Source organism: Limulus polyphemus, unplaced genomic scaffold (genome assembly GCF_000517525.1).
Source record: "Limulus polyphemus unplaced genomic scaffold, Limulus_polyphemus-2.1.2 Scaffold655, whole genome shotgun sequence".
Classification (NCBI taxonomy): domain Eukaryota; kingdom Metazoa; phylum Arthropoda; class Merostomata; order Xiphosura; family Limulidae; genus Limulus; species Limulus polyphemus.
In genome coordinates, this window is record NW_013666265.1 from 385,343 (window position 1) to 402,974 (window position 17,632).

General features: G+C 32.3%; 1 protein-coding gene across 1 annotated transcript; it reads left to right on the plus strand.

Annotated features, from left to right (window-relative positions):
* Positions 1-2,364: 2,364 nt before the first annotated feature.
* LOC106459739 (rhythmically expressed gene 2 protein-like) lies at positions 2,365-13,006 on the plus strand. Its single transcript, XM_013919393.2, has 2 exons — positions 2,365-2,504; positions 12,114-13,006. Exon 2 carries the CDS (start codon positions 12,171-12,173, stop codon positions 12,930-12,932), a length of 762 nt encoding a protein of 253 aa, XP_013774847.1. The 5' UTR covers positions 2,365-2,504; positions 12,114-12,170; the 3' UTR covers positions 12,933-13,006.
* The last annotated feature ends 4,626 nt before the right edge of the window (positions 13,007-17,632 follow it).

Genomic DNA, 17,632 nt, shown 5'->3' on the forward strand with positions numbered 1-17,632 from the left:
TTATTAAGAAAGAACTTGTGTCGCTTAAGTTTCGTCGGAACGAAGTTACGGAAAGTTAATTAACAAACGGAGACGTAACAATAAGTTTGTGTGAAAAGAGTGATTGATTGTATGTGAGTGTGTAGTAAAAATACGTTTGTGTGAAAAGAGTGATTGATTGTGAGTGTGTAGTGAAAATAAGTTTGTGTGAAAAGAGTGATTGATTGTATGAGAATGAATAGTGAAAATACGTTTGTGTGAAGAGTGATTGATCGTATGTGAATGTGTAGTGAAAATACGTTTGTGTGAAGAGTGATTGATTGTATGTGAATGTGTAGTGAAAATACGTTTGTGTGAAAAGAGTGATTGATCGTATGTGAGTGTGTAGTGAAAATACGTTTGTGTGAAAAGAGTGGTTGATTGTATGTGAGTGTGTAGTGAAAATAAGTTTGTGTGAAAAGAGTGATTGATTGTATGTGAGTGTGTAGTGAAAATAAACTTGTGTGAAAAGTGTGTTGACCAACATAACATCCTTCCAACATAATGTCTCAATACTGATGGTACGTATCAGAATACGCTGCTATTGAACGGTGAACAAATACTTTACTTTAGAAATACGTCAGCCTCAAAACGACACAAAAATCAATTATTTTATCGGTTGTGTGCGGCTTACAACTCTTGTTTATAATGAATCCTCCGGTTCTTCGATGTTTTTTTTTCAATATGGATTATATGCCACCACACTGGCTTACAACCCTTGTGCGTAATGAATCATCCGATTATTCATTTTTTTAATTTTCAAAACACTTTAACATTTTTACTAGCGACCTGGAATGGCCTGGTGGTTGGGTCATTCTACTCGTAATCTCCAGGTCGTGAGTTCAAATCCCATTATTAAACACGCTCGCTTTTTTTAGCCGTGGAGGCGTTATAATATGACGGTCAATCCCACTGTTTATTGATAAACGTTTAACCCAAGGGTTGGCGGTGGGTGGCGTTCACTAGCTACCTTTCCTCCAGCCTATCATCTGGGGCGCGCATATACCCGATTCGATTTTATCACTTATCAGAATCTCTACCAGCCTACCTTCAAACTGCAATTCTTTTAGGCAGGATTAGAGTAACCCTATGAAACCTTTGGTGTGATCAAATATATCCATCGAAAGGGTTTGACCTTCTGAGTTCAAAAATTTAGTTAGATCTGAAATTGGTCCAGAGATGACGGAGCTATAAGCTAGATGCTTTTACTGGAAAACAAACAAACTCGGAGTCATTCTAAAAAGTTAAATTCGTGAAACAATTTTTTCTGCGAATAAGTTTAAATTTAGCATCCAGACTTTAAGTAATACGTAATTTGATTACATATTATTGTTTTAGGGTGTGTTTGTGTTGTTGTTTTTATAACAAAGCCACATCGGGCTATCTGCTGTGTCTACCCAGAGGAATCATACCCCTAATTTTATCGTTGTAAATCCGAAGATTTACTGCTGTCCCAGTGAGGGACTTGTTTTAGAAAGATGCATTTAAATAGACAGTTACTATTTATTGTTTTATTACAAAAGCTTGTATCATTATATAAACATTACGAAATCTTTGAGGTTCTGCAGTTTACAAAGATTATCAATTCACAGTCGAAACTCTGTAATTTGATGTTGATTATATTTCAAGTTCAGAATAAACGAAGATTCTATGTTATTTACTTACAATTCAGACGTAATACTAATAACATTGAAATACATTAATGAAACATTATCAACACCCAGTCTTTGAGTTAGGGAAAAAATGTTTGGTGAGTTGATTCCCAAAAAGAGTTTTCAGTTCATACAAACCGACAAAATCGCTATGGCGAAGGTGCTGCATTTTCTTTGGTGGATAGTTTATAATTAGGGACGACTGTATTGGAACTTCATGGGCCTGTAACATGTGCATAGGCTACCATTAAGGTTAAGTGTCCTATTTCTGTGTTAGTTTTCCAAATATGTTTAGCTTATCGGCTCAAATTGTAATATAAACGATTTATTGAGAATTGCAAATAGTTTTTAAGTACAGATCGTTGTTATTGTCTGGAGGAATATGAACAATAAAAAAGTTGTTAGTGTAGGATAATTTAAGCCTATTCTTTGTTGTTGCTATTTTTTACATTACATTACCTCTAAAATTTCATTATTTTTTAATGCAAAGCACAGTTTAAGTAGAATATAGAATTTTAGCAGCATAGTATCTAGCCTTTTTGTTTAATTTTACTATTATTATCAAAAGTCTGTTTATTGTGCTTCTGTAGAATAACCACACATATATATTAGTTAATGAAACTGTTACTAGAGGCCTTTCCAGGCTACTCTGTCACGTGGTTTCCCACAAGGCCAAATATTAGCGTTCTACAGATATGTTTACGAATTAAGTAGTGGAAACGAATCGAAAGTGTATCAGACAAAGTACAGTTAATACACAAGTGTGCTACGACATTACGAGTACATAAAGTAAACAGTTAAATTACGTGGCGGGTTATTGGACGAGTGGAACTGGTGAGAATGCTATGTTTTCTTTAATTAAAAACAGTACAAATTATAGATTCTCAATATTTTGAGGATTGGATGTACCTGTAACTTGCAAGTTGCACTGGTATTAGTACACTGAAACTGGCGTGAGGAGAAGTAGTTGTATTTGTATTTATGTGCTTACTAAATATTAATTGTATTTCTGTTATATGTGTCATAATATCTGCCAGAAAAGATGATGCATGACAGCCAGCGGTAACTCATTTGGTTACTTACTCGTTTATGCTGTCAGTATCACTGCTTACGTGACCGACAAGCTTTGTATAATGGATTTACTGATACATATCAGTTGTTTGGTATTGGTAATGTGCTTGCAGAAATATTACTGACTAAGAGCATACTTGTTCTGCTTATTAAAACTTATTCGGTATTTCAATATTAGTTTAATTTTCAAAGCATTTAACGAACGCCCAATGTACATCAGTGTGTGTTCATTGAAAAAGATAAGAGTTGTTCACTTGTTTTGTTTCTACTTTATCATCGCGTATTGAGTCTGCTAGAGATGAAGCCATATTTTCAGATTATTATTAGTAACAATAAGTTTGTTTTATTCGGCTTTATTCTGTAGTTACTCGCTGCATCAAATAACAGTTATACTTATAAATCTTTTCTAATTTGTTTTGTGTTCATGTATTTTGCTCTGAAACTCAAAGTTTATTAAATTTTATTAAAAAATTATATAAGAAATAATATTGTACCTCTTAGTCTTATGTTAGTTTTTGAAGGGGTATGTTCAAAACTACCCATACTGTTATTTTTGTAAGGCATACTATTGGCACTAAGTAAACGATCAGATACACATAATATTTAAGAGAATATTTTCTCTTCTTTTTTGAGTGGTATAAAATCCATGTTTAACAACCTAATGAAATAAACATTAGGTAATATCATTACTGTTCTGTTTTTTATTTTTCCTAAAGTTATGAAATTAGTAATATCAAACTGAAACTGCTGTATTTTTGTAGAGCTTCCGAATAAATACTGAATTATTCGAATATAAATTCAGTAAAGTGGCTCTTGAGATTTTTTTATGATATCCTGACATGAGGATGGGGAAACTAACAGAAGGCCATTTGTTACACTAGGTCTTAAAATATTCACACTTAGCAAACTAACAAGCTAGAAATAAAAGAAGTATTATTAAAAACTTGATTTTCAGAATTTGTGGTGCATAGTAGGGGGACTTAGACGTTTTAGCAATAGAGTTAAAAAACGACCTTTACTCACAAGATAATAATAAAAAAACGCTTTGCATTTTTTTACCATTACTACTACTAGCCCTGATTAAGTCCCACTCAAAACATTGGCTTTAATATAGTTTTATTATTATCTGGAGTGCAATTGTTGTCTCCCCCCAAAAAACTATCATTGCAGGTTTATATTTCTGAGTTTGTGGAATAAGCTATCTGTTTAGTTTCTCCACTTTTTCAAGTATCAAGTCAAAAATTGGTGGCATTTCTGATGTTCTTGTCAAATTCATATCAAGAGTAAATGTCTCATTGGCAGTTGTAGAATTTATTTCATAACATGCTTCTTGAAGTTCATAATCTTGCAAGAGAAGCAAATTTTAATTCAAAGCATACCCCTTTATAATTGTATTAATTCTGTATTCTATTAATTTTGGGTGTTTCTGTGGCAAAGATACTGTAATTAATTTAAGTCATCAATAGGTATTTTGTGCAAGTAGGTGAAGTTTGAAAAATTTAACTAAAGCACCTTTTTTATTTTATTAGCATAATATACTTGTTTAAAAATTAGAGGGGCAAGCTGTCAAAGTCTTTTCTTAACTATGGGCAGAAAAATTTGGAGAAAAAAAATGCATTATTGCTGTGGTTTGGAACTTTCAACCTAAACAGCACATTATGTGCACTTAGACTAAATGGCTAGGTCATAGATTCCTAGGGTTCACTTATAATCATCCCTAATTTTGAACTATTGACCAGATTATTGACCAGTATTTTAGATTAAATTTCATCAACCAAACAACTGCTGCAAGTGCAATATATTTTAAAATTGACCCTACATAAGCAGCATTCGATTGCTGCTATTACGAGTTGCTTTTTCTACCATTCTAAAGAGGGTTAAGTACGTTATATTAAAAATATTGTGGTTCTACTTGATGACTGTGTGCTTGTTGATAATAGCCCTGCCGTGTTTTTTCCATTGTAAAGGGCTCCGTTATAAAGTTATGTCCAAAGCACAACACCCCTCCATGCTTGCTTTCCATAATCCATCTAGTGTACAAAGGCGACAATTTTCTAGTGCCTGTTTCAACAGTCCCATAGCTCAGAAATCCATAGTTGCAGCCATCCTGCAACTTGAGTGGTATGTCTTCATGTGCAATAGCATGAATACGTGTTTCATTCTCTAGGTACCAGAGGTATGCAACGGTTGAAAGGGAGGTATGACTGGAAGCTAAAATATGGTGAACCCATCCCTTCTTGGCTTCGTTTCCTTTAAGACCTAAAACCCAACAAGGGAAATATGTGTGTATGAATGGTGGTGAACTAACTATCAATCTTCGTGTAGTAGAAGTGTGTTGCACAAGGCCATTCGTTTTAACTAAGGCAGCAAAAGGATAAGATTACTTATAATAACTTTTCTTTGTAACCGTGTGCTCATATTTTATTTTTTGTTGAAATAAACAGATACTGTTGTGATGTTATTGGTAAGCCATTTCAATTGATACAGTGTTTGGAACTAGTAATTGTTTTTAAGATTAAGTTGGAAAACTTGTCTTTTATTAAGCTCTAAAACTTAATATGTGAATAATGTTTAGTGAAGAACTTACTGAATTGGATAATTAATTCAGAAATACAATAACAGCATCTTTTACAGTAGTCAAGATCTAATTTTAAAGATTACAAAGTTTGGACCCATAATAGTCATTAGGTGAAAGTTACGTTTAAACAAGAGTCAAAACATTATAATAATTAAAATAAGAACTTGCCTACTGTAAAAGTTGTTGTTATTGTGCTTTGAATGTGTGAATAGTAAACTTTGCTAATTAACTGTATTAGTAATAATATACTATTACTATTAGTGTTAACCTACATATGAAAAAAGAGGAAGTTAAACTTAAAAATAAATTAAAACTGTCATTGATTTACAGCTAGAAAACCCCTAGCTACATGAGCATAATTTGTTTCAAGCTCTAGCTGTTATTTTTCAAAGATTCCTTGATACTTGGATAATCCCTAATGGTAATACTTGTGTGCTTGAAGAACTGAGTATGCTTTTCCTATTCAAGAGGAACCTGATGTAATCGGGCTGTTGAAAATGAGGTACCACAAATAACTGTACATTACTTCTTAAAACTGAAACTCATTTCCAATAATCTGATTTCATCAAGCTCCTCTTTGAGAGGATCATTGGTGTCATATAAAAGGGAAGGATTATGGTATGATTTCTGATAACTATGAATCTTTCAGCTTGGATTTTAGCTCTGATTGTATTTGTGGGAAGTTTGAATTTATCCCTATATTTGACTGATGGGACTTGAACTATATTTGGTTGGAATATTTTGTATAGTGCACTACATACTTGATACTTGCTATTGTTTTTAAATATTACAACTTTGAGAAGTGAAAAACTTGTTAAGGTTGTTTTCTCTGAGAATATATATATATATATATATATTTCAGATTTCCTATTTTTAGGGGTTTGACTATCTTACTATGAGTGATTTTTTTGTGTGTGGAATGAAAATTTTGAAAAATACAACTTTGAATATTATGTGCAATAGCTCTCAGTTCTGTATCCCTTGTTGTATACATGTTTTCAGCAAAATTATTTTTTTTTGTTCAGTTGCAGAATGCCTTGCCTTATGATGTGGTCACATTGTGGTGCACACATTTTTTGTAATTTCTTTTAAAAATTTTCTTTCATACAATATGCAAGATTTGTATATGTATAATTTGTTTTTATATTCTGTTGTCTAGTATTTCTGTGTAAAGATTGATTTGCAATCAGGAAATAATTTTGTGAGGAAATTGTTTTAATTTAGTGCAGAATTATGGGAGTAATGGTTTCTGTTCTTCCATTTGTCATGTGGTATATTGAGAATACATTGACGTTTATATCTTTCGGTAATATTACATTATTTAATGAAATGTTTTAGTTTGCTACATCAGCCTTATTTCAATAAATTCTTTGTCTTTTGTACATTATGGGAAACCCCTAATTCTTTTATTCCTGGCTTTTAATTCCAGTTGTGATGAGCAGCAACAGAAGCTTAGAATTATTTTATCACTACATGTGACATAAAAGACTACAGTTTGTTGTTTTAGAATATTTGGGCAATGCATATAATATCACATAGATATTGTTAAAACAGTGTTGTGCTTGATAATGTTACAACTCAATATGCTTCAACTAATCCAGAAGATTTTAAAGTAACTTATGTATACACTTATCCAGTTATTGAAAATTTAAACACACCTGGTTCACACATGTGTGGCGTGCTCTGAATGCAAAATAAATTGTTTGTTTGCTGTTAATCGCAAAGCTACACTATGGGCTATTATGCTATGCCCACCATGAGTATCGAAACTCTGTTTTTAACGGTGTGAACCGTCAGACTTAACGTTGAGCCACTGAGGGGCCAAAATAAATCGATTGAGAGGAGATAAAAAATTCTACATTCACAGGACGCAATAATAATGTAAGACTCGTCGTAACCATTTTCAGACCTGAATGATGTCACGGTTATCTATTGTTGTTTTCTTTCCGACAGTGGAAATGTTTAACCAAACTGCATGAAATTTGGAACCAACTTACTTTAAATAAATATCTAGTTTCAATTTAACGAAATTAATATAATTTTATTTACTTTTTCTATCATGTCTTATATTTCAAAATGTCCAAAATTGTCTTGAGACAGTTTTTTTTTTAAGTACAAAAAATGCTTTCTTTCGTATTAGAATTTCATTTTGTTTAAATATTAATCAAAGAGAACAATAATAGCATTCTCAACTTGCGAAGAAGCCGCTTGACTGCAGAACAAAAGATTATTCTTTCCACAGAAGGGCCTGATGTTGAACATTTTAACTATAAACGTAAGGTCAATATCTTCAATACTGCGGACAGGCTCCAGTTCTGAGTTTAAATATGCATAATTTCATTTGAGAGACACGTCCTTAGTGTTCTTCTAAAGTGAACAATAACTGGGAATATTTTCTTTTGTGTGTTAAAGACATCTCAAAACCATACATATGATGTACAGTTCACCACTGTATGAATCCTAGACTTGTTCTTTCAATTTGCCCTTTGTTCAGGGTTAATGATGGAATTCCCCAAAACCGATGTAACTCAGTGACAAGTAGTAAATAGGATGACAGATAACGCTTTTATATTTCTTTTTTAATGTTATCTGTTTAGCTTTATTATTATTATTATTTGCCCTACTTAATGAGTTTTTAATCTTATAATCAATTTTCGGTTAAATATCACTGAAAATAAACATTTAAGATCGTACAATATTGTTTTTTAATTGAGGGCCGAGGATCTTGTTTTTCGCGATCGATTTAAACTGTAATGAAAACTACTTCTACAATGTATACGAATTAAATTTGATAAAATTTTATTATAAAGTGTTAACCAAAACAGCGTTTCCCAAGCTTTTATCATCAACGCTCCCTTTTTTTAAACGAGTGAAAGAGTAAGTTAGTGACGAGTTGTAATACGCGGATACACATTAAAATTCTACATGTGTTGTAAAAATATAACGTTAATTTTCCATTATTGGATTATTGACTCTAGCTTAATCGCTTACGGCACACACTTTGGAAAACGCTGAACCAAAGTAATATTTTTCAAAATCGGTTTAAAAAAACTGTCACCGTAATTTTTATGAAAACGATAATCATACAGTCTATAATTTAAATACCAAACGCGATACAAGCCGATTTTAAATGTTAATTAGGCCGTTTTTATTATTATTTCTGGTGAACTATACAAGTGGTATCGGGTTTGAGTGTGATCTAGTCTGAATCTATGATATATGAATATTTATAATCATTGCGCAAGTGCTGCGCATGCGTGCAAACAGTTCGAAACTCGTGTCAAGGTTAGCTTTTTTTTTAAACCAGTGAAAAGTATATTCAACTTTCTTGTGTTTAAATGGCTTTAAAATTAGCTAAAATCATAAACGTTTCAACTTATTGCCTCAAACAGTTAAGGAAATTCTGGTAAATTCTTTACCAGCGTAATTTACCGCAGTACTCATGACAAAGCATTTTGACAGCTATCAGATTTGAGTTACATATACGGTATACAGTAAAGTCACGTTTACATGGTGAAATTGTTAATCTCGGCAAAACTTTAACTTAAGATTCCATTTCTTTTTGTGCAAACAAAGGGGTAGTTAACTTCTTTAACACCTGGATTTTGGAACGCATGGACAAAAAAGTTAGCCTGGTATAGCAAACTGTTAAATTTGTAATATTTATATAATGATTGTGTGCTTGACTTTTGACGTTAAAAAAAAGCCTCCCAGAAAATGTGGTACCTCCCTTACCCACTTGTAAAAGAATCTGGGTTTTTTTCTCATAGTCCTTGCGGACCGTTGAGCCCATGGCAGGTCTTGCTCTGCCATCGTTTCTAAAGCTGTTTCTTACGTCAAGGATGCAACCCACTTGACAGCCTTCCCTCTGTGAAAGGACGAGCATGTTTGGTGTGACGGGGATTCGAACCCGCGACCCTCAGATTGCGAGTCGAGCGCCTTAACCACCTGGCCATGCCGGGCCAGAATCTGGGTTATCTTACTTTATTATCCCAGCATTAAATATATGTATACATTGTGCTGAAGAAATGCTCTAACACTTTTTTTTTCATGTATGCATTTTTCAATTGCTTAATGGGTACAAGTACATATCAGTTACAAATTTACAAGCAATCTGTCAGTTAATAATACAAGAATAAGATATTGGCAATGAAAGCAGATATTTAAATGATTTTGCTAAGAATTTTGTATAATAACTTTAATTAATCTGATGAACTTTTGCTATAAAAATGGTTGAAATAATGGTTATCAATACTAAAAATGAGTATAGCGTCAGTTTAAAATTTTGTTGGATAGCTAACACGGTTTCAATAGGGGAAAATTTTACCTTAATAATCTTTTGACATTTTTTGAAGAGATTACTGCCTGTGTAGAGGAGGTTAAGTGTGAATTTGGTTTATCTGCATTTTTAGAAAGCATTTGACAAAGTGCCACCTATAGACTTGTTTAAAAAATTATCTGTAAAGGTGTGGAGCATAAGTTGGCTCACTGGATAGAAAAGTGGCTGGATGGAAGAAAACAGATGGTTGTTATAAATGTAGTTCAATCAAACTGGATTAATGTCACAAACAGGGTACCTCAGGATTCAATGTTAGGACCTTTTGCTCTTTTCAGTTTGTAGCAATGACATAGATGAAGGAATGGTCAATGAATTACTTAAATTTGCTTATGATATTAAGGTTTTGGGTGTTGATGGCTGTGAAGAGAATGCTGTTGATTTACAAAATGATTTAAATTACTTGATGAGTTGGGTGAATAAATGACAGATGACTTTTAATTATAGTCATTGCAGGATAATGCATGTTGGTTATCATAATTTGAATTATGAATAGTTTTGATGGGAATAACCCTAATAGTAGTATGAAAGAAAAGGATCTTAGTGTTTCGTTTGATCAGTCTCAATTCATCCAAGCAATGTACTACTACTAATGATAAGGCAAATAGGATTTGAGGTTTTATCTCTTGAAAAAGGATTGTTGGAGGGGATTTGGTTAAGGTGTTTCAGATTGTTAAGGGAATTGATAGTGTTGGGGAAACATCTTTTTTTCATACCTAATGATGAGAATGGGAGGACTAGAGGACACAAGTATAAATTTTGGCACAGTGGGAATTATCTTTAGCTAAAGCAGCTTTATTTTTTCTCACAGGGTGGCTGGCCTTTGGTGGATCAGGTTGCCTTTAGATGTGGTGGATGCATTAAATTTAAGGGAGTTTAAGAGAAGGCTTGATAAATGAATGATGAGGGCTAGCTTTGAGTTTTATTTTAAAGTCTAGTTTAGTGGATGGAATAACTTAGATGCACTAACAGATCCCTCATCCTTAAATGTTATGTTGTTATAATCAAAAGTAAGTTTGGCTTGTTAAATTATTGAAAGAGTGAGATTCTTGTGTGTCATTTACATATTAGAATTTTTTTTATATTGTTTTAGTATTACCTTACTTAAGCATACTTACCTGTTGTACGTGTACAATGGCAATGTTAGGAATGCCAAAATTTTTTTATTTAGAACTTCGTCATTTTTTTGCACATTTTTCTGGACTATTTGTGCACCAAATTGCTTGGGGCCCATGACTGTTGCTTACAGGGTCTTTAATAACATGAGAGAGAAAAAACAAATTGTAAACAAAAGTACCATCAGTATCGCAATTAATTAATGCAGTGGTCCTCTATGTATTTTACATTAAAAAAAGTGATTTCACCCAGTTTTTTTTACCAGTTCTTTACACTGAGTGTTATAACAGCCAAAAAGAAAATGACTGTACATGATGGAACTCCACTTGAGGTTTAATGCAAATAATATCTTTGCAAATGTGTAAATGCAAAATCTGATTGAAATAGAATACAAGTTTGTCAAGTTTTTGTATTAATAAACACTGTTATATACAAAACATTAGAGAGTATTTTTCCTGCTTTTAAATATTTGAGTGGTTGGTTTGTACATATAGAAATAATTATTCTAATTTTTTGTAAAATATGGCTTTAAGCACCATACGTGGTTTTCTGGAAATATACACTTATTCCCATAGTGTTAATAATAATTTCTAGACTTTATGTTAATCTCATTTTTATCATTATAGAATATTTTAAAAAATACAATTGAATTTCTTCCTGTTTTTGGACTAATAATTTTTTTAACATTCTTATGTATGAATAAGTGCTATTATAGATATCTAATATCTGAGGAAGACCAATGCCCCACTTCACCAAAGTATATAACCAACTAAAGTAGCCTTTCACATCTACTTAACTTTGTAACATGAATTTAAATTAATCTAAAACTAACAGCACATGCTGCATCATCAAGTGAACCATTCAACAAATTTATGAGGATTATATCTGTTTATGTTATTTAATACCTTGCATGAATTTCTTAATTTGTGGAAGGAAAGTTTGAAAGATATGTTGCATTGTTAAACAAATTATTGTATTTGTGCGTAAACCTTAAACATAGTTTTATCTTCAGAGTTTAGTTGTTTTTTTTTCTTATTGATACTTTCTTCCAAATAGCTGATTATACAGACAATTACTTAACTTCTAAGATTGTATAGAAATGTTTACTAAACTATATACTTCAATAATATATAGCTGTTTTTGTCAAGGATAACTTAAATATTGAATTTTAATAAAATGTTATGTTTTGACTATTGAATCTTTTTAAGTCTTAAGTTGAAGTGGTGTTGGTAAGTAAGTTCTGTAAAATTTTTGTGTGATTATATTAATTAGATTGTTAATAAGTTTTGTTTCTATGAAGCTTTTTCTTAACATTTTATACTGATAGATTCTGTTTTATCAGAATGTGGATCTGAATTACTTCATCTGAATTTGGAAATCACTGAAGTTCGAAACAACAATGCAGAGGATTAGACTTGCAACCTTTGATGTTACCAACACTCTGCTTAAGTTTAAGCTTCCAATTGGAGAAGAATACTCCCAGACATCAAAGCTTTATGGTATTCAGAGTGATGCAGCTCAGCTGAATGCAGCATTCAAAAGACAGTGGATAATTTTGAACCAGCAGCATCCTAACTTTGGAGCCACAACAGGACTTGAACCCAAAACTTGGTGGACGAATTTGATAAGCAGAACATTCCTTGATGCTGGATATGATTATTTGGACCAAACACAGCTTCAGACTTTATCTCGCCATCTTTTTAAAGCATACAGCAGTAAAGTTTGCTGGCAGATGCAACGTGGAACACGAAGCCTTCTACAGAACCTAGCAAAAGCTAATGTACAGCTTGGCATAATTTCTAATTTTGACACCCGCTTGCAGGGCATTTTGTCCGAAGTAGGTCTTCTGCATAACTTTGATTTTGTTATTGATTCATATTCAGCCAAAGTGAAAAAACCTAACCAAGAGATCTTTAACTTAGCCATAGAACGTGTGAAACATTTAGACATTCAACCAGAACAGGCTGTTCATATTGGTGATGACCTAGAAGTGGACTACCTAGGAGCTAGAAATGCTGGATGGAATGCTCTACTCTTAACTAAGAAAGAAAGCCTCTCACCAGAACAACTAAAAATTGTTAACCCAAATCACATCTTAAATGAACTTGGAGAAGCTGAAAAACACATACTTGAACCTCATGTTGTGAGGTCTCGAAACTAACCGTGACAAAATAAGAGTTTCTGTTCAGTCCTCATAAAATAAGTGGCTGTAATGAATTTGTTTTCTTTAGAATATTCAAAAAGAAAAAAAAAGACTGATATTGTAATCACTACTGAATGTTAAGATGATACAAACCTGCCTGTTTTCCATTTATTTTGTTTATTCTGTCAGTTGTTTTTGAAAATGTGAAGTATGTTTTTTATGTAAGTAAATTCAGTTATAAAAATAAATATCCTACATGTTGAACTTTGTAGGAAATGTTTGAATATGTCAACACAGTTATACGAGATGGACAAATCCTATTAACAAAGGATATAAGATTGAAAATTATAATGCTTTATTTTATGATTTACTGTTCAAGTATATGTATTGTCATTCAACAGTACTTACAACATAAATTGTTTATACATTTAGAGGAAACTACACTTATTGGCTTTTGTACCTTTTAGGGCATCTATTTGAAATTGTGTATGAGAATTATATGGTAATTTTTTTGGGGGGGACACTATGGTTAGTTTTTGAAAATAGTAAAATTTGGAAGAGTATGTAAAGTGGTATTAGACAAAGATAGTTTCATTAACATTTAGAAAGGAATTTAATTTCCCAGAGCTAGTCAGTGTGTTGGCTTTGTATCTTTATTTCTTATATAAAAATTTGACTTAGAAATGTTACTATAGTCGACCTATACAATTTTTGTCTATACGAGAAGTTTAAAAAGTTTCCTTATTTGTTTGTTTTAAATGCATATTTCCATTGTTATTTTACATATGTTTGTATATTATATACCAGTGAGGGACATTTATTACTTTTCTGTATCGTTAAGGATATATTTGGAATTCTTAATGACACAATTTTTCTGATTACTTTTTTATGTCAAAATATTCTTTATTCTTTGTATTAAACTTCATATTATTCAGCAAATTTTAAATCGGGTTTTATAAGAACACAGACTAGGTTAGGTAGAGCATATTGTTTGTTTGTAATTAAGCACAAAGCTACACAATGGGCTTTCTGTGCTGTGCTCACCACAAGTATCGAAACCCGATTTTCAGTGTTGGGATTCTGCAGACAGACATACTGGTGAGCCACTGGTGGGGCGAGAATATTGTGCATAACCTGGTGTGGGGATAATCATTATTTTTAACTGTATTGTTTTTTTGTGGAACTTGTGAGGTAGTGGTTATGAGAAGCAATACATTTCGTAAGAAATAATGCCTACATCTTTCAATGATATTTTTTAAAATTAGTAGGAATAATGCCTAAATAATACAAACTCGTGAGATTCTGATGTAACCAATGACTTAGAAAAAAAAACCATTTGAAGAATACCTTGTTTTTAGTGTGATATGTAGTGATAATTAGTCTTAAGAAGTTTATAAAGATACTAAAATTTATGCTTATACCAAGAGAACAGTGTTATATGGTTTATCAGCAGTATCTAGAAATAACCCAAAACACAATAATGAGAAGCATGTTTGAGATTTAGCAGAAAATATAATAAAAGATGTCATTTGGCACACAGTTCCTAGGTCCAGAATTATGATTTATATAGATAGTTTTAATTGGTGGTCATTTAGGCCCCATTATAATTTAGTTTATTTCACTTTTACACAGAAACATAGATTGTTATACATTATTGTAAAATTTATAAGTATCACAATTGACATGCATCTTTAACATTGATGAGCTATTAAGTTGTAGTTCTTGCTACATGCATTAGGGGAGCTGTGCACCAAATTACAGTGCTTGCAATACTCAATCATTAAGCATCTGGTCCTATTATCGGGCTCATAGGCATTAGTGAAAAACAAAACCAAAAAAAACTCGCATTTTCCCCAGCATCTTATCAATGTATTATTTATAATTACCAGTTTTCCAAAAGGTTGGTTGATCCAAGTCCAATGCAGCATCACATTGAACCAGGAAATAATTCAGATTATTCCATTTTGCTTCATTGAACTAAACTCTGGGGGTATGCCCCAGGCCACCAAGTGATTATTTCTATCGGCTTTCGTAGCTCTTTACCACTTTATAAACTTTTAATTTTTCAAAAATCTCGCTCAAACAGATACATATGAATTTGATGTGCGTGTGTGACTATGAAATATTGCACTTAAATGTATCCTTACACTTTAATACGCTACGCTTTACATATTAAGAAACAGCTTAATAAATCTGGTAGAAGCTGACGTGTTTAGTGTTACACATATGTCGTAATTTCGAATATTTGAATCCTTGCAAAATTAGATGTTTTCAAGTAAATGCTGTGTCTATTTGTTTGAATTGTTGAAAGGAACTGTTAATTAAAGATCGGTATCGGTTAGTCATATAGGTTTATACACTAGTACGTGCGGTTGAGGCCGATAAAGCTGAACACTGAACAAGTATGTGAATTTGTATTTATATACTAGTATATTTTTGTTAGTATAAAATCGTGTATTGATATATTTGGATGAGTACAAATAATGATAAAACCAATTAGAAGCGATACTTATATAGCATCGCGTACATTTCATAGCATCTGTAATAATATAGGTTATAGCAATTATTATAGGTTATTATTGTATTCCTTGTTTATCGTGTTAGCCAACATTTTTTAGTTTTTAGATATTTGTGGGTGTGTTGAAGGTAAGTTAATAATTCTTTGAGATAAAGCCATTGTATACAGATAATCTAGTTGTATTATTCAAGTTTCATTTATTGTGCATCTATGTATAACGTATAGTTATGAAGATTATTAGTCTAACTTGCTATTTTCTCACCTGTATAACAGATTCCACCTAAGTATATGGTTGGAAATAAATGGTTTGGTTTTTGAACAAATGTGGAATTCGTTTAAATGAAACCTAGTAATTTTGTTATCTAATCAAAAACACCTTATGTGTGAAAAAAGGATTGAGCGTACGACTTGAAATGAAATCAAAATTGGTGGCCAAGCTGATAGCTACACTTGTAGCATCGATAAGAATTTTACAGAAAATATTCGTTAGTTAGTCAGGCCGTGTTTTTTGTTCAACTTGGGGCATGACGGTGGATAAAACAAAATACGCGGCATAGCTAACTAGTGAATGCTAAAACAGTAGCTACCAGTTTGGCCGCCAGGTTTGGCGTCATTCCTTTAATTAATTCGCAGTCTCAATCCTTTTAGACATCGATAGTAACCAACATTATAGCTTTTGAATTGCAACCCTATTATTTGGAACAGGCCTATGCTTTACAGAACCAACCAGATTCTTTGAAATACATGGTGGTAGTTTTTCCTCTCTAAAACAGTGTCAATAATTTCCTTTATAGTAACACCATGGAATCTAGATTAACAGTTTATTGTCATCACCCGCATGCACTCTGTACAGCCGTATCAAGCATCATCATTTACGATAATTGCTTGAGTTAATATCACATGACGTAAAACGCTCTTTAATTAGGAGAATTCGTAAAATTTAGCAAAGCTGGCAATGAATAATGAATACTAACCGTCCACATTGATTGTTTTGAAAACTTGAGCTAGAAAGTGCTAATCTAGTTTGCGTGGCCTAACTAATACTTATGTATCCACATGTGTTTCCACTCTTTATAGTTTTGCTGCTCTAAATCAGCCGTCTTCAATCCGATTGACAAGAAACTAAACGCAGTTCACCTTTATTTTTAGGTGAAGCTGTAGTCAAAATTTTAGAACGATAGCTCACGTGACTTTTTTGCGTAAGAGTGCGCGAAGATTTTGGTCAAGATTGAACAGTGGCACAGCGGTATGTCTGCGGACTTATAACACTAGAAACCGGGTTTCGATAGCATTGGTGGGCAGAACACAGATAGCCTATTGTGTAGCTTTGTGCTTAACTTCAAAGAAACTAACACTATTTAATATAGAGATAGCGTGCTGTTGTGAAAAGCATTTTTTTCAAACGTACACTTAATATAAATAATTTAATTTACAAGATATAATTTTAAATAGGTTACATATGCACTAAAATGCAGTATGTATTTATAAATTCAACTGCAATGGAAAAACTAACTTGTATCGTGGTTTCCGATTAAGTTTTGTATATTTGTACTGAATATTCCAAATAATTGTACATGCACATAACTCCCCATAGTATCAGATGTGTCTTGTAAGATTTTCAAACAATATGCTAATATTTTGTTGTTGTTTTGTTGGTGGTACGAGAACAAAATTAACAAAGCAGTGCATTGAAAAATTGTGTTTATTGTATGTGAATGCTATAAACAGGATATTCGAAACAGTATAGCTGTGTAAATGTTACAGTGGTTACCTCGAAAAGGCTAAATCAACAGATTGTTACACAACTACAGAAGTGTTACCACAGACAATTGTATACATCAAATTCCTCACAGTAAAAAAAAATAAATGTGTATTTGAATTACGATGATCGCAAATATATATATATATATTACATTAGTTATTGTTACGCCTCCAGTCGTTAATTAATTTTCCGTAAATTCGTTCCGACGAAACTTTAGCGACACAGGTCCTTTCTTAAATAAAACTGGTTTATTCTTTCCGAATACAACTTTACGATACACTTAATTTCAACAGTCGTTCTATAACAAACACTATAATTCACGTCTCACGTCGCCAACAATATTTTATCCGCATACATTCAATTACTCATTACACTGTTGTCCCATCACGTTGTGACCGTCTTATATATATATTATGTATATATATATATATATATATA